This window comes from Nerophis ophidion, linkage group LG06 (assembly GCF_033978795.1).
Source record: "Nerophis ophidion isolate RoL-2023_Sa linkage group LG06, RoL_Noph_v1.0, whole genome shotgun sequence".
In the NCBI taxonomy this organism is placed as follows: domain Eukaryota; kingdom Metazoa; phylum Chordata; class Actinopteri; order Syngnathiformes; family Syngnathidae; genus Nerophis; species Nerophis ophidion.
Genome location: NC_084616.1, coordinates 73,995,977 through 74,010,580, shown reverse-complemented (window position 1 = coordinate 74,010,580; position 14,604 = coordinate 73,995,977). Strand labels below are relative to the sequence as shown.

General features: G+C 41.6%; 2 protein-coding genes across 2 annotated transcripts in view; one reads left to right on the top strand and one right to left on the bottom strand.

Annotated features, from left to right (window-relative positions):
* The window catches only part of LOC133555225 (L-rhamnose-binding lectin SML-like), a 26,693-nt gene extending 12,586 nt beyond the window's left edge, over nt 1–14,107 (top strand). Inside the window, exons 7-9 of the mRNA XM_061904821.1 lie at nt 2,814–2,946; nt 9,125–9,228; nt 11,799–14,107. Coding sequence (XP_061760805.1) covers nt 2,814–2,946; nt 9,125–9,228; nt 11,799–11,830 — 269 coding nt within the window. The 3' untranslated portion in view covers nt 11,831–14,107. The remainder of the gene's footprint in view (nt 1–2,813; nt 2,947–9,124; nt 9,229–11,798) is intronic.
* The window catches only part of lrrc47 (leucine rich repeat containing 47), a 17,496-nt gene continuing 15,180 nt past the window's right edge, over nt 12,289–14,604 (bottom strand). The window contains exon 7 of the mRNA XM_061904820.1: nt 12,289–14,362. Within this exon, the coding sequence (XP_061760804.1) occupies nt 14,138–14,362 (225 nt within the window). The 3' untranslated portion in view covers nt 12,289–14,137. The remainder of the gene's footprint in view (nt 14,363–14,604) is intronic.

Below are 14,604 nucleotides of genomic sequence, written 5' to 3'. Positions count from 1 at the left end.
TTGGGAAGGCCATTCTAAAACCTTCATTCCAGACTGATTTAGCCATTCCTTTACCACTTTTGACGAGTGTTTGGGGTCATTGTCCTGTTGGAACACCCAACTGCGCCCAAGACCCAATGTCAGGTGACCATGAATTGATTAACGTGGACCCCGACTTAAACAACTTGAAAAACTTATTTGGGTGTTACCATTTAGTGGTCAATTGTACGGAAGTATGTACTGAACTGTGCAATCTACTAATTAAAGTATCAATCAATCAGTCAAAAAAGGTTCAAACACTGATGACATCTATTAATCAGACAAGAAGCAAGGAACCATGCAGAGAGGAGAACCAATCGAGCTGCGGACTTAGTCACAGTCTCGCCCTACGATCTAAGGTTCAGCTCCAGCGTCCCTTTATTCATTCAGGAGTTCCACAGTCAACATCACTGAGGCCGCCTCTAAAAGGAGTGGTCACACACATCATGCAAAGCAGGTCCAGTACGCACAATGCATGACGGAATGTGCTGGGGGCCTTGTGATTTCGCATTGTCTCTGCTTCGTCTGCGTGCTGTCGTCTTATCTTCGTTAAGATCCTTGAAGTCCTTGGCTGTTAGCAGGCTAAAACAAAGATAACATCTGCGGCTGAGGCCACTCCTCAGACAAGAAGATTTGTCCTTGCACAGATAGAAAAAGTACAGCTCGAGCACAATAGCTACTAACTATAGCAACTGACTATAAGCATACTAAAGTTGTGTGATAATATATATACAACTAACACCCAACCTCCGGGCTGATGATTTTAGGTTGCCCTGAAGAATTTGGAGGTTTTTTGATTGATTGATTGAAACTTTTATTAGTAGATTGCACAGTTCAGTACACATTCCGTACAATTGACCACTAAATGGTAACACCCCAATACATTTTTCAAGTTGTTTAAGTCGGGCTCCACGTTAATCAATTCATGGTAATCCTCCTTTTTCATTGTCCCATTTAAAGCACCAGTTCCATTGGCAGCAAAACAGGCTCAGAGCATGTTTCTACCACCACCGTGCTAGACGGTAGGGATGGTGTTCCTGGGATTAAAGGCCTCACCTTTTCTCCTCCAAACATATTGCTGGGTATTGTGGCCATGACATCACATGGACCAAGTAAGACCTTCTGGAGGAAAGTTATGTGGTCAGATGAAAATAAAAAATTGAGCGGTATAGCTAGGTTGGTAGAGTGGCCGTGCCAGCAACTTGAGGGTTGCAGGTTTGATCCCCGCTTCCGCCATCCTAGTCACTGCCGTTGTGTCCTTGGGCAAGACACTTTACCCACCTGCTCCCAGTGCCACCCACACTGGTTTAAATATAAAAATTAGATATTGGGTTTCACTATGTAAAGCGCTTTGAGTTACTAGAGCAGTGGTTCTCAACCTTTTTTCAGTGATGTACCCCCTGTGAAAATTTTTTTAATTCAAGTACCCCCTAATCAGAGCAAAGCATTTTTGGTTGAAAAAAAGAGATAAAGAAGTAAAATACAGCACTACTTCATCAGTTTCTGATTTATTAAATTGTATAACAGCGCAAAATATTGCTCATTTGTAGTGGTCTTTTTGAACTATTTGGAAAAAAAAGATATGAAAATAACTAAAAACTTGTTGAAAAATACTGCGATGAGATGGCGACTTGTCCAGGGTGTAGGCCCCCTTCCGCCCGATTGTAGCTGAGATAGGCACCAGCGGCCCCAAAAGGAATAAGCGGTAGTAAATGGATGGATGGATGGATAAAGATTTCTACACATAGAAGTAATCATCAACTTAAAGTGCCCTCTTTGGGGATTGTAATAGAGATCCATCTGGATTCATCAACTTCGTTCTAAACATTTCTTTACAAAAAAAAAACCTTTAACATCAATATTTATGGAACATGTCCACAAAAAATCTAGCTGTCAACACTGAATATTGCATTGTTGTATTTTTTTTCACAGTTTATGAACTTACATTCATATTTTTTTGATAAAGTATTATTCAATAAATATATTTATAAAGGATTTTTGAACTGTTGCTATTTTTAGAATATTTTTTAAAAATCTCACGTACCCCTCGGCATAACTTCAAGTACCCCCAGGGGTACGCGTACCCCCATTTGAGAACCACTGCACTAGAGAAAAAGCGCTATATAAATATAATTCACTTCACACTTCACTGTTTGGCCACAATACGCAATGTGCTCCAATCACTCCATCACAAAAAATAAGAGTTGTAGGAATTATTGGAAACTCAAGACAGCCATGACATTATGTTCTTGACAAGTGTATGTAAATTTTTGATCACGACCGTAAATGTCTTTTAAAACTCATGTTGCAAAATAGTTGTATTTGTTAATGTGAGACAACATTGACGTCTAACATTGAATCCACATTGGTGATTGCGAAATGACCAAATTTCAAAGGTCAAATCCAAAAAGCGCCTTATTGCAGTGAAACTTGCCAAGGGACACGTAAGCAAATATTAACATTGCTGTATGTATACTTTTGACCCAGCAGATTTGCTCACATTTTCAGTAGACCCATAATAAATTCATAAAAGAACCAAACTTCATGAATGTTTTTTTGGTGACCAACAAGTATGTGCTCCAATCACTCTATCACAAAAAAATAAGAGTTGTAGAAATGATTGGAAACTCAAGACAGCCATGACATTATGTTCTTTACAAGTGTACGTAAACTTTTGATCGCGACTGTATGTATAATCACCGTTGTATCATTGTCTTTTCAATAATCTTGAGTACTAATTTGGATCTTTTGGCCGCCCTACATTCCCACCACTAATGTTTGTCATTTTTCATCAGATGTCGGACAAGTGATATTTGTCTACGGGGCCGACTATGGACGCCGTGACCGGACCACGTGCTCCTACAAAATACCTGAAAATCAGCTCCAAAACGTGGAATGCTTAAGCCCGACTGACCTGGTGGCAAACAGGTACAATTGCACACACTGGGAAGTAATCACAAATCATATCCTGCGAAAATGAAGTCCACATTAGGAAGGATCGTGGTCGAAATGCACAATAATTAGTACACTGCAAACACTAAAATCTAAGTACCGTATTTTCCGCACTATAAGGCGCACCTTCAATGAATGGCCTATTTTAAAACTTTGTTCATATATAAGGCGCACCGCATTATAAGGCGCATAGAATAGATGCTACAGTAGAGGCTGGGGTTACGTTATGCATCCTTTAGATCAGGGGTCTCAAACTCAATTTACCTGCGGGCCACTGGATGCAGAAACTGGGTGAGGCTGGGCCGCAAGAAAAGATTTCTTAAAAAATCAAACATGCACTTTTTAATGAATTCACCTCCAAATCCGAGTCCATGGTTCTCTCCCGGAAAAGGGTGGAGTGCCATCTCCGGGTTGGGGAGGACACCCTGCCCCAAGTGGAGGAGTTCAAGTACCTAGGAGTCTTGTTCACGAGTGAGGGAAGAGTGGATCGTGAGATCGACAAGCGGATCGGTGCGGCGTCTTCAGTAATGCGGACGTTGTACCGATCCGTTGTGGTGAAGAAGGAGCTGAGCCGGAAGGCAAAGCTCTCAATTTACCGGTCGATCTACGTTCCCATCCTCACCTATGGTCATGAGCTTTGGGTCATGACCGAAAGGATAAGATCACGGGTACAAGCGGCCGAAATGAGTTTCCTCCGCCGTGTGGCGGGGCTCTCCCTTAGAGATAGGGTGAGAAGCTCTGTCATCCGGGAGGAACTCAAAGTAAAGCCGCTGCTCCTCCACATCGAGAGGAGCCAGATGAGGTGGTTCGGGCATCTGGTCAGGATGCCACCCGAACGCCTCCCGAGGGAGGTGTTTAGGGCACGTCTAACCGGTAGGAGGCCACGGGGAAGACCCAGGACACGTTGGGAAGACTATGTCTCCCGGCTGGCCTGGGAACGCCTCGGGATCCCCCGGGAAGAGCTAGACGAAGTGGCTGGGGAGAGGGAAGTCTGGGCTTCCCTGCTTAGGCTGCTACCCCCGCGACCCGACCTCGGATAAGCGGAAGAAGATGGATGGATGGATGGACCTTCTATGAATGACTTTCCCGCCCTAGCAACATATTGCAAATCCTCACGATTTTTCCGGGAGACTCCTGAATTTCAGTGCACCTCCCGACAATCTACCGGTGCAAGCATTCTCACGATTTTTTACCAATTTTCACCCGGCCGACATTATTAAAGGCTGCCGTGACTGCACTGTCTTTAATGTCCTCTACAACAGTGGTTCTAAACCTTTTTTCAGTGATGTACCCCCTGTGAACATTTTTTTGATTCAAGTACCCCCTAATCAGTGCAAAGCATTTTTGGTTGGAAAAAAAAAGACATAAAAAAGTAAAATACAGCACTATGTCATCAGTTTCGGATTTATTAAATTGTATAACAGTGCAAAATATTGCTCATTTGTAGTGATCTTTCTTGAACTATTTGGAAAAAAAGATATAAAAATAACTAAAAAACTTGTTGAAAAATAAACAAGTGATTCAATTGTAAATAAAGATTTCTCCACATAGAAGTAATCATCAACTTAAAGTGACCTCTTTGGGGATTGTAATAGAGATCCATCTGGATTCATGAACTTAATTCTAAACATTTCTTCACAAAAAAAAGAAATCTTTAACATCAATATTTATGGAAAATGTCCACAAAAAGTCTAGCTGACAACACTGAATGTTGTATTATTTTTCCAAAGTTTATGAACTTACATTCATACTTCATTGAAGTATTATTCAATAAACATATTTATAAAGGATTTATGAATTGCTGCTGTTTTTTAGAATGTTTTTAATAAATCTCACTTGTCCCTTGGCATACCTTCAAGTACCTCCAGGGGTCTGCGCACCCCCAAAAGAAGACTACTGCTCTACAACATGTCACCGGGCATGCTTTTCTATCACACAACCAATGTGCCGGCTCTGTAACATGTTGTGTGAGACTTGTGCAGAACAACGTCAGTGGCTGCAAGACGTACTTGGTCAACAGCCATACAGGTCACACTGAGGGTTGCCTTATAAACAACTTTAACACTGTTACAAATATGCGCCACACTGTGAACCCACACCAAACAAGAATGACAAACCCTTTTTGGGAAACTTAAACACAAGAGAACATATGCCCAGAACACCTTGCTGGGCTACAATATACAACACCTCAACCGACGCAAGTAGGGAGGGTAGGGGTGTGGGGGGTTGGTGGTAGCAGGGGCGTGTATATTGTAACCCGGAAGACTCAGGGCTGCATGGGATTCTGGGTAATTGTTCTGGTGTGTTTATGTTGTGTTAAGATGCGGATGTTCGCCCGAAATGTGTTTGTCATTCTTGTTTGGCGTGGGTTCACAGTCTGGCACATATTTGTAACAGTGTTAAAAGTTTTTTACGGCCACCCTATATCTTGCAATAACACACGTGGGTCTCCCATGGCTAGATGCAACATACACCTGGGCTTGCACGCTGTCATTTCAGGATGTAGGGGGCGCTAAAGGCAGGGCCATTAGGGCACTTCCTGAATATTGTTGATCTGGTAAAAATTGACAGGGGCTTCTTGAGTATTGCTGCCCTGAAATCCAGGGGTCTCCCGGGAAATTTGGGGCCGTTGGCAACCATAACCTATCAAACGCCGTTGATATTAAACTCGCGGACTGCACCAACATTAAATTGTCATATCAAAGCGCGGGCCGCATGTTTGAGACCCCTGCTTTAGATGGAACTGCACTGAAGGGAATGTCAACAAAACAGTCAGATAGGCCAGTCAAACTTTATTACTCCGTTCACTCCCAAAATGAATAAACAGCTGTTTTATTATTTTTCCCGATTCAATAAACACGTAAAAAACAGTCTAATACCGTTACGGTAAATCAAACGTTAGTGCAATCACAATATAGTAACACTGGAAATAGTACAAAGCAATAATATATCAATAACTCAACATTGCTCAAACGATAATGTCACACAACACAACACACACAATAATCATGTAAAGCTCACTTTATTAAGTTATTCCTCATCCATGAATTCCTCAAATTCTTCTTCTTCAGTGTTAGAATCAAACAGTTGGGCGAACACGGCATCCAACATGTCAAAGTCGTCATTAAAGGGCAACATTATCACCAGACCTATGTAAGCGTCAATATATACCTTGATGGTGCAGAAAAAAGACCATATATTTTTTTAACCGATTTCCGAACTCTAAATGGGTGAATTTTGGCGAATTAAACACCTTTCTGTTTATCGCTCTGGAGGAGATGACGTCAGAATGTGACGTCGCCGAGGTAATACAGCCGCTATTTTCATTTTCAACACATTGTAAACATTGGGTCTCAGCTCTGTTATTTTCAGTTTTTTCGACTATTTTTTGGAACCTTGGAGACATCATGCCTCGTCGGTGTGTTGTCGGAGGGTGTAACAACACTAACAGGGAGGGATTCAAGTTGCACCACTGGCCCGAAGATGCCAAAGTGTCTGCCGCCAGACCCCCATTGAATGGGCCAGAGTGTCTCCACATTTTACTGGCGATGACAGACATGACACAGAGATGTATGGATAACCTGCACATGCATTTACAACTATAAAGTCAACGAAATCACAAAGGTGAGTTTTGTTGATGTTGACTTATGTGCTAATCAGACATATTTGGTCGTGACGTGACTGCCAGCTAATCGATGCTAACATGCTACGCTAATCGACGCTAACATGCTATTTACCGGCGGTGCTAAAGCAGACATGGCACAGAGATGTATGGATAACTTGCAGATGCATTTGCAACTATATTACGTTTCCTTCAACCCACATTTAATGCGAAAAAAACACTTACCAATCGACGGATTTAAGTTGCTCCAGTGTCAAAAGATGCCAAAGTCCTGATCGTTTGGTCCGCACATTTTACCGGCAATGCTAACGCAGCTATTCGGCCATGCTATGGCTATGAATAGCGTCAATAGCTATTCGCTCAATAGCTTCAGTTTCTTCTTCAATACTTTCATACTCCAACCATCCGTTACAATACATGCGTAATCTGTTGAATCGCTTAAGTCGCTGAAATCAGAGTTTGAATCCGAGCTAATGTCGCTATATCTTGCTGTGGTATTCCCATTTTTTGTTTACATTGGCAGCACTGTGTGACGTCACAGGGAAATGGATAGTTGCATCGCAAATAGCGGAAATCAAGCACTTTAAAGGTTTTTTTAGGGATATTCGGAGACTGGTAAAATTTTGAAAAAAACTTCAAAAAATACAACATGCCACTGGGAACTGATTTTTATTGTTTTTAACCCTTTAGAAATTGTGATAATGTTCCCCTTTAAACGAGTCAGTCTCTGCTATTAATGTTAAATTCTCTCGTTGCTGCTCTATTCCCGTCTTCTACTGTGTGACTGATCGCCTTGAGTTTAAACTCTGCGTCGTAAGCGTGTCTCTTAATAGGAGCCATTTTGGGGTCTTTACATAAACACACAGAAACGGCACGCCTCCCGCAGTCATATATCCCAGCATGCACCACGCGCTTCTTCTTTTACGGGGGGAAATGAGGTCGGCGGCTGCTTACCGTAGTTGCGAGACATGTTGTGGCTCAATATTGGTCCATACTGTATATAAGGCGCAGCGGATTATAAAGCGCACTGTCAGCATTTGAGAAAATTGGAGGATTTTAGGTGCGCCTTATAGTGTGGAAAATACGGTAATATGAAATATCTCAAATAAGGGTGATAGTTGCTTATTTTTTGTCTGATAAGATAATTATTCTCACTAAGCAGATTTTATGTTAGTGTTTTACTTCTTTTAAGGGTTTTGGTCCTAAATGATCTAAGTAAGATATTACAGCTCATTCAGGAGATTTGATGACCTATATCAGGGGTAGGGAACCTATGGCTCTAGAGCCAGATGTGGCTCTTTTGATGCCTGCATCTGGCTCTCAGATAAATCTGAGCTAACACTGCTTAACACAATAAGTAATGACTAATTCCACTTGTAATCAAAGTGTTAAAAATAACGTTCAAAATATTAAACATGCTCATGCATTTGAATCCATCCATCCTTTTTCCTACCACACTTTAAAAATTATAATTTTTTTTAGGGCTTGCCCTCCTGGGGGTTCTTCAGACCACCAAGCACCGACATGAAAGCCTGTTTCAGGGTTACAATATTTTTTTATTTTTCAATAAGTCTCTCAGTTGCTTTCCAGCAATTGTCTTTTTCTCTTTGGTTCTCGCTCGCACTCTGGCTCCAGCTCCAATCCTATCTCTCCTCCTGGCTGCTGCTTATAACAGAGTGACAGGTGATTAGATAACAAGGCCCAGGTGGGTTGTCTACGCACCTGTTGCTGATTTCGAGGCCGGTCCTGGCACACCCTGCTTCGCTGCGGGCCCACAGGCCACGCCCCCTCCACAGTTAGCTTCAGAATAACAATGTTATTACAAAGAATAAGAGACCTATTGTACTCTAGAAATGTTGGTCTTACCTAAAAATGCACGCGTTTAGTTGTGTTCAGTGTTTAAAAAAAATATATATGGCTCTTACGGGAATACATTTTAAAATATTCGGATTCTTGGCTCTCTCAGCCAAAAAGGTTCCCGACCCCTGACCTATATTGAGTAAAACATGCTTGAAACTAGAATATCAACTGTTGCAAAGCTGTGTCATCAACACTCACAAGTATAAAGTAATAATTTACGTTAAGCATGAAAAAAAAAAGAGCGCATATCATTATGTTATAATAATAGCATTAGCATTTACTTCATTTAAGAATATTTTTCAACGTATTGAACAAAAAGGTCTCTTTTTCCTACCAAGAAAATTCCACTTATTAGTGAGAATATACTTATTTTAAGGTATTTTTGGGTTCATTGAAGTTAGCTCATTTTACTTGTTTTGACAAGCCGAATGTTCTTGTTCTATTGGTAGATAATTTTGCTTTGTTCAAGTAAAATACCCCTCATTTTTGTATTTTTTTCTCGGTTTTGAACACTGACTTTTTGCAGTGTAGAAATGGGAATATGTTCATTCATTTGCATAAAAAATAAATGTTTTGTAAAGCAGATGGCAGGTTTACACCACCTTCACCACCACGTATTGGGCCAAAATGTGCCAATTTCCTGCAAAATGACATTTCCTCTTTGCTCCACAGTTGCAACGGGCAAAACAGCTGCACCGTCAGAGCCAGCAACGGGGTGTTCGGAGACCCCTGTGTGGGCACCTACAAGTACCTGGAGGTTGCCTACACCTGTGAATGTAAGTCCTTTGGCGTATTTACAGTAGCATAGAGGTTTTATGACATATAGCAGCAGTTACCAAGTTTTTGGATTTTAGTGGTTCAACTCTTACGCCCTCTTTCTCACTACTCTTGAATCATTTTGTAAAACCAATATTTTTACCAACCCCGTTTCCATTTGAGTTGGGAAATTGTGTTAGAGGTAAATATAAACGGAATACAATGATCAGTTGAATATGCTACAAAAACAACATATTTGATGTTCAAACTGATAAACGTTTTTTTTTTTTTGCAAATAATCGTTAGCTTTAGAATTTGATGCCAGCAACACTTAACAAAGAAGTTGGTAAAGGTGGCAATAAATACTGATAAAGTTGAGGAATGCTCATCAAACACTTATTTGGAACATCCCACAGGTGTGCAGGCTAATTGGGAACAGGTGGGTGCCATGATTGGGTATAAAAACAGCTTCCCAAAAAATGCTCAGTCTTTCACAAGAAAGGATGGGGCGAGGTACACCCCTTTGTCCACAACTGCGTGAGCAAATAGTCAAACAGTTTAAGAACAACGTTTCTCAAAGTGCAATTGCAAGAAATTATAGGGATTTCAACATCTACGGTCCATGATATCATCAAAAGGTACAGAATATCTGGAGAAATCACTCCATGTAAGCGGCATGGCCGGAAACCAACATTGGATGACCGTGACCTTCGATCCCTCAGACGGCACTGTATCAAAAACCGACATCAATCTCTAAAGGATATCACCACATGGGCTCAGGAACACTTCAGAAAACCACTGTCACTAAATACAGTTCATCGCTACAGCTACAAACCCTGTTTCCATATGAGTTGGAAAATTGTGTTAGATGTAAATATAAACGGAATACAATGATTTGCAAATCATTTTCAACCCATATTCAGTTGAATATGCTACAAAGACAACATGTTTGATGTTCAAACTGATAAACATTTTTTTTGTGTGTGTGCAAATAATCATTAACTTTAGAATTTGATGCCAGCAACACTTAACAAAGAAGTTGGTAAAGGTGGCAATAAATACTAATAAAGTTGAGGAATGCTCATCAAACACTTATTTGGAACATCCCACAGGTGTGCAGGCTAATTGGGAACAGGTGGGTGCCATGATTGGGTATAAAAACAGCTTCCCGAAAAAATGCTCAGTCTTTCACAAGAAAGGATGGGGCGAGGTACACCCCTTTGTTCACAACTGTGTGAGCAAATAGTCAAACAGTTTAAGAACAACGTTTCTCAAAGTGCAATTGCAAGACATTTAGGGATTTCAACATCTACGGTCCATAATATCATCAAAAGGTTCAGAGAATCTGGAGAAATCACTCCACGTAAGCGGCATGACCGTGACCCTCGATCCCTGAGATGGCACTGTATCAAAAACCGACATCAATCTCTAAAGGATATCACCACATGGGCTCAGGAACACTTCAGAAAACCACTGTCACTAAATACAGTTGGTCGCTACATCTGTAAGTGCAAGTTAAAGCTCTACTATGCAAAGCAAAAGCCATTTATCAACAACATCCAGAAACCACCAGCTTCTCTGGGCATGAGATCATCTAAGATGGACTGATGCAAAGTGGAAAAGTGTTCTGTGGTCTGAAGAGTCCACATTTCAAAATTTTGGGGGAATTATTCCACATTGTGTCATCCGGACCAAAGGGGAAGCAAACCATCCAGACTGTTATCGACGCAAAGTTCAAAAGCCAGCATCTGTGATGGTATGGGGGTGCATTAGTGCCCAAGGGATGGGTAACTTACACATCTGTGAAGGCACCAATAATGCTGAAAGGTACATACAGGTTTTGGAGCAACATATACTGCCATCTAAGTTCCGTCTTTTTCATGGACGCCCCTGCTTATTTCAGCAAGACAATGCCAAGCCACATTCAGCATGTGTTACAACACCGTGGCTTCGTTAAAAAAAAAAAAGTACGGGTACTTTCCTGGCCCGCCTGCAGTCCAGACCTGTCTCCCATCAAAAATGTGTGGCGCATTATGAAGCGTAAAATACGACAGCGTAGACCCCGGACTGTTGAACGACTGAAACTCTACATAAAACAAGAATGGGAAAGAATTCCACTTTCAAAGCTTCAACAATTAGTTTCCTCAGTCCCCAAAAGTTTATTGAGTGTTGTTAAAAGAAAAGGTGATGTAACACAGTGGTGAACATGCCCTTTCCCAACTACTTTGGCACGCGTTGCAACCATGAAATTCAAAGTTAATTATTATTTGCAAAAAAAAAAGTTTTTGAGTTTGAACATCAAATATCTTGTCTTTGTAGTGCATTCAAATGAATATGGGTTGAAAATGATTTGCAAATCATTGTATTCTGTTTATATTTACATCTAACACAATTTACCAACTCATATGGAAACGGGGTTTGTACTAGAGACCCATTTAATCTGATTTTGATAAATATCTAATTTATAAATGTTTTTTAGAGGCAAATGAAAAAAATGGCATTGGACATATGTTTATTATTTAATAGTGTTTGTTTAATCCATCAAAATAAAAAGGTATTAATATTTTTGTTTTTGTTTTGTTTTTTGCAGTTCCTGTGTTCGGACCTGCAAATGCCAAGTAAAGATGGGGATTGCTTCTATAGTTTCTTGTTGATTTCAGAGTCCAACTATAAATGTTTCATGTTGTTTTAAAGATGCTTTATTTAGCTTTCTATTATAGTTAGTATGAGGTGGCAACTTGTCCAGGGTGTACGCCGCCTTCCGCCCGATTCTAGCTGAGATAAGCACCAGGGAATAAGCGGTAGAAAATGGATGGATGGATATAGTTAGTAATTTGACAATACACTGCAAAAACACAAACTGTTTCCATTAGAGATGTCTGATAATATCGGATATTATCAGCAAAAAAATGCTTTAAAAAGTGATATCTGCAATGAGTGGTACAAGGACGAAGGGAGAAGTACAGAGCGCCAATAAACCTTAAAGTCACTGCCTTTGCGTGCCGGCCCAATCACATAATATATGTTGCTTTATACAAACACAAGTGAATGTGAGTCATACTTGGTCAACAACCATACAGGTCACACTGAGGGTGGGCTTATAAACAACTATAACACTGTTACAAATATGGGCCACACTGTTAACCCACAACAAACAAGAATGACAAACACATTTCGGGAGAACATCCGCTCCGTAACACAATAGAACAAACACCCAGAATCCCTTGCAGCACTAACTCTGTCGGGACCTCAACCCTGCCCAACCTCAACCTCATCATGCCCTCTCAGGGAGAGTATGTCCCAAATTCCAAGCTGCTATTTCGAGGCAAAAAAATAATGTACTTTGTGAGTGTGCCACGGCACAGTGGTTGAAAACACTGCAATAATGATCCCTTGACCTACTATTTCATGTATGGTGATGCAATTATGATGTGTATTGTTGCTTAAAATGACAAATAAGCTTCTTTAAAGTGTGTTTTCCTAGGGTTCATAGTGTGCAGATTTTTCACGATCCGTCAAATTATAAACGTCCATCCATCCATCCATTTTCTACCGCTTGTTCCCTTTTGGGGTCGCGGGGGGCGCTGGCGCCTATCTCAGCTACAATCGGGCGGAAGGCGGGGTACACCGTGGAAAAGTCGCCACCTCATCGCAGGGCCAACACAGATAGACAGACAACATTCACACTCACATTCACACACTAGGGCCAATTTGGTGTTGCCAATCAACCTAAACGTGAAGATTTTAAATAAATAAATGGGTTGTACTTGTATAGCGCTTTTCTACCTTCAAGGTACTCAAAGCGCTTTGACACTACTTCCACATTTACCCATTCACACACACATTCACACACTGATGGAGGGAGCTGCCATGCAAGGCGCCAACCAGCACCCATCAGGAGCAAGGGTGAAGTGTCTTGCTCAGGACACAACGGACGTGACGAGGTTGGTACTAGGTGGGATTTGAACCATGGACCCTCGGGTTGCGCACGGCCACTCTCCCACTGCGCCACGCCGTCCCTTTTAACTGCATATTTGACCAAAAACATAAAAAATAATTTTAGATTATTTTCTATTTAGGTACATGCATTAGTACGACTGCCTCACTATACTAAGGTCGTGGGTTCGAGCCTGCGATCAGGATCTTTTTGTTTGGAGTTTGCATGTTCTCCCCGTGACTGCGTGGGTTCCCTCCGGGTACTCCGGCCTCCTCCCACCTCCAAAGACATGCACCTGGGGATAGGCTCCTCCCACCTCCAAAGACATGCACCTGGGGATAGGCTCCTCCCACCTCCAAAGACATGCACCTGGGGATAGGTTGATTGGCAACACTAAATTGGTCCTAGTGTGTGAATGTGAGTGTGGATGTTGTCTGTCTATCTGTGTTGGCCCTGCGATGAGATAGCGACTTGTCCAGGGTGTACCCCGCCTTCCGCCCGATTGAAGCTGAGATAGGCACCAGCACCCCCTTCCAACCCAGAAAGGGATAAGCAGTGGGAAATGGATGGATGGACAGCAATAATAAATATGGCAGTGCCATGTTGGCATTTTTTTCCATAACTTGAGTTGATTTATTTTGGAAAACCTTGTTACATTGTTTAATGCATCCAGCGGGGCATCACCACCAAATTAGGCATAATAATGTGTTCATTCCACGACTGTATATATCGGTATCGGTTGATATCGGAATCGGTAATTAAGAGTTGGACAATATCAGCAAAAAAGCCATTATCGGACATCTCTAGTATGCATGTATATTGTTTGGGAAGAGGGGAAATGATGTACTCAATGATTTTCTAGTATTATTCATAAGGGACAAGCGGTAGAAAATGGAAGTATTTGAAGAAATGTGACAAAAATGAACTTTAATGTTCCCTTTAATAAAATCAGTATGTTGTTACTTTGCTGCAATCTTCATCTTTAGTTCCAGCTACCAAACGACAGTTAAGTTAGAGACGTCTTGGGCCAGGTCGGTCTTAGACGGGTAGACCACCTTCAGGTTCCCGTCCTGGTCGACGGTCCGAATCTGCTGGACGGTCAGCTCGCTGGTGGCCTCCGTGCCGACTGCCTGGTCCGGTGGTGGGACGTCCCCCTCCCCGCCGGACCCCGCCTCCTCCCGGTGCTCGGCTGTCAACTTGTTCAACTCGGCCATTTTCTGCGAGGACAGAGGAAGTGATGGAGATCAAGTTAAAAAGGTATTTCCCTGAATCTGCAGACACCTAAATAAAATCCTGCATTTCTTCAATATACCGTATTTCCTTGATTTGCCGCCGGGTATATAGTATGCGCCTGACTAGAATTACTGCCGGGTCAAACTCGTTTCGCAAAATATTATCTTTATTAGCGCATATCTAGAATTTCCGCCGGGTCAAACTCGTCACGTCACGAGTGACACTT